Source organism: Octodon degus, unplaced genomic scaffold, assembly GCF_000260255.1.
Source record: "Octodon degus isolate 3935 unplaced genomic scaffold, OctDeg1.0 scaffold00015, whole genome shotgun sequence".
Taxonomy (NCBI): domain Eukaryota; kingdom Metazoa; phylum Chordata; class Mammalia; order Rodentia; family Octodontidae; genus Octodon; species Octodon degus.
In genome coordinates this window covers 22,334,709-22,337,523 of record NW_004524591.1, presented here as the reverse complement: position 1 = coordinate 22,337,523, position 2,815 = coordinate 22,334,709, and the positions used below count along the sequence as shown (strand labels likewise).

Genomic DNA, 2,815 nt, shown 5'->3' with positions numbered 1-2,815 from the left:
GACCTCTTTCAACACAAATTCTGGGAGTCTTGGTGCGGCGTGGGGGGCGGTTACTGCAAATGGATTGTTCTAAGACGGTTGTAAACTGCACATTTTAGCGCTAGCGTGTTAAAGCGCTTGACCACAAATACGCGAGCGCTGTTGACAGGTTGGCTAGATCTGGGTAGAGCTGTGGGAGGAAGCGGGCGCGGCGATTTCCTGGCTTCCTTGTTTGGAGTAAACTTTGGCGGGATCTGAGGGCTAAGAGGTTTGCTTTTCCATCCGTAGATGTGCTTTTGGGGATCTCGCCCGCCCGCCCGCCCGCTGCAAGCGTCTGTACACAGAGCGAGACGCCAAATCTCAGCCGTTCCCTCGGGCCCCTCCAGAGAGGGGCAGGACGAGCTCAAGTGGAAAACACCCGCGGCGCGCGGGCTCGGGCGCCCCAGGGAGCGCGTGGGAGGCGGGGACCTCGCCCACCCAGCCCGCGGCGCCTAGCGAGCAGCTCCGCTCCGGTCCTCGTCCGGAGCCTGCGCTGGGGATGGGGCGACTGGCGAGGGCTCGCTGACTCCGCCGTGCCCGGTGCGCTCCTAGACCCTGGTCCTGCGCCCCGAGCCGGCGCGCTCTGCCCGCTTCCAGCGCGGGTCCGCGGCGACAGCGCTGAGCGCCGGGGAGGGGACCTGCGACTGCGACCCTGCGCGCCGCCCGCCCAGCTACGCAGCCCCTGCCCGGCTGGCTGAGCCATGACGGACTCCAGCAACAGGAAGGAGGGCTTCAAAAAATGCCGGAGCGCCACTTTCAGCATCGATGGCTACAGCTTCACCATCGGTGAGAACTTTGCATCCGCCCTGGGACTCCTGGCGTAGGCAGAGCCCCGTTTGCGGCGGCGGTGAGGGTGGCCAGGGGCTGGGCCGGGCTGGAGGGTGCTCGCCTAGTGGGCACAGCCTGGGAGCTGCGCATGGGGATGTCCCCAGCACCCTCCAAGGCTGGAGGAGGCTTTCCTCTGGAGCCAGCCGGGTTTCAGGGTCACAGCTGTGTAACTGCTCTGGTTCCTTGGTGTGATTACAGTAACAAATCTCCGGAATAGAAGGAATAGAGACCGGGATAGAGACTGGGAGGAATGACAGAGACGAGAATACCAGGAAGGAAGACGAAAAGCACGGGAAAAAGGTGAACTTGATAGGCAGTAAGGCACACGTGTACACACACACACACACACACACACACACATACACACACACAATGAATGAGAATGGCAGAGACATTAGACACAGACACCTTGACACTAGGTGAGAATTAGAGACAGAGATGCCAAGACTCAAACAATAGAAAGACAGGGAGAGAGAGAAAAGAGGAAGGAGAAGAAGGGGGGGGGGAAGAAAGAGAGAGAGAGAGAGAGAGAGAGAGAGAGAGAGAGAGAGAGAGAGAAGGAAACCTAGAGTCTTTGAGAGACAGGCAGGATACAGCAGGCAGGGAGAGAGAAATAATATCTGGTGTTATTGAAACACTTAAGGAGCTTGGTGTCCAAGCTGGGGCCTGGGGTTTGCCCCTCCTGCCCACTGGACTTCCAGGGGCGCTTGCTTTCTTTCCACCCCATTTCACCTAGAAGGGATGATAGGGAGAGGCAGGAGGCAGCCCCAGGGAGCTGGGCTCTACATTAAGATCTGTCCTTGATTCTTTAACCGTTGGTCTCACGTGCTTTATTGCTTTGAAACAACTTGTGAAGGCCTTGCTTGTTCATCTCCCTGAGATGGGCAGACCTGGGAGGCCCCGGGAGCATTGGGGTAGAGGAAGCAGCCTTTCCGGAATGTCAACTTTCAGAGAATAGGCTGCCCTTGCTCTCCTACTTTGGAGAGTGCTCAGGTTACTGTAGCCTCATACCTTAACCCCAAAGACTTAGACAATTGGAGAATGTGTCATTTTGCTTCTTGGTGGGTTGCACCTGCTCTGAGGTGTGCTGTAAGAGGAGACCACTGGTCATCTCTGCGTCTACTTTCCTCCTAGTGAAGTGGACCAAGGTGCGGGGCATGGATTGAACATCTATCCTTCAGCGAACACACTGTCACACTATTACAGATTTTGCCCACGCAGGTGCACTACACAGTTGGGAATGCTCTTGCCATTGAGAAATCATGTCTGTCTTTCAGATAAATGCCTCTTTTATTTGCTGCTGTCTCTACTGTCCATCTGCATCAGAAAGATAACTCCCTCCTTTTGCCTGTAGTTCCTGCCAGTATCCTTTAAGGCTGTCTCCTGCACTGGAACCAGCTATTAGGCACCTGTAGTTAGTCCTTGTTGCTTTTGCTAATTTATCTTTCACCCTCCAAGTGGGTAGGTGCTCTGGGGGCATTTGTAGAAAGGTCCTAAAAGTTACCAAAGTCAGAAGTGTTTGATTTAAAGCTCATTGAACTGTAAATATGTACAGCTTTTTTGGACTGTGGTAGGAAAACTTTCAAAAGTGATTTTTTATAAGTTTTACCTGGTAGTTGTTGGTAAAGTGCACCTTCTGAACAGGGTGACTTCTTGAAATCTAGGATTATAGCATGGTCTTTGCTTCTGTTTTTCTTTTTAAAAAATTTTATTTCTTATTTTTTTCCATAATTTTATTGAGAAATAAATAGCAATGAGAGAGTTTCACATCGAATTGGTAGGACAGTTCCAATAATTAACACATTGCATACTGCTTTCCTAGTGGTTATTTGTTGTACAAGATGCAGACATGATATCCTATTTACAAACATTATGAGAACAAATCCCTCTATTCATTGAATTAAGAGAATGTAGCTATATATCTATCCTAACCATTTTGAATATACAGATACAAAATGGACATTCATCT

The 2,815-nt window shown here is 51.7% G+C and overlaps 1 protein-coding gene across 1 annotated transcript in view; it reads left to right on the top strand.

The window, feature by feature from the left end:
- Nucleotides 1-719: 719 nt before the first annotated feature.
- LOC105741518 (cytochrome c oxidase subunit 6C-like) overlaps nt 720-2,815 on the top strand; it is an 80,349-nt gene continuing 78,253 nt past the window's right edge. Inside the window, exon 1 of the mRNA XM_012513651.1 lies at nt 720-804. Within this exon, the coding sequence (XP_012369105.1) occupies nt 720-804 (85 nt within the window). The remainder of the gene's footprint in view (nt 805-2,815) is intronic.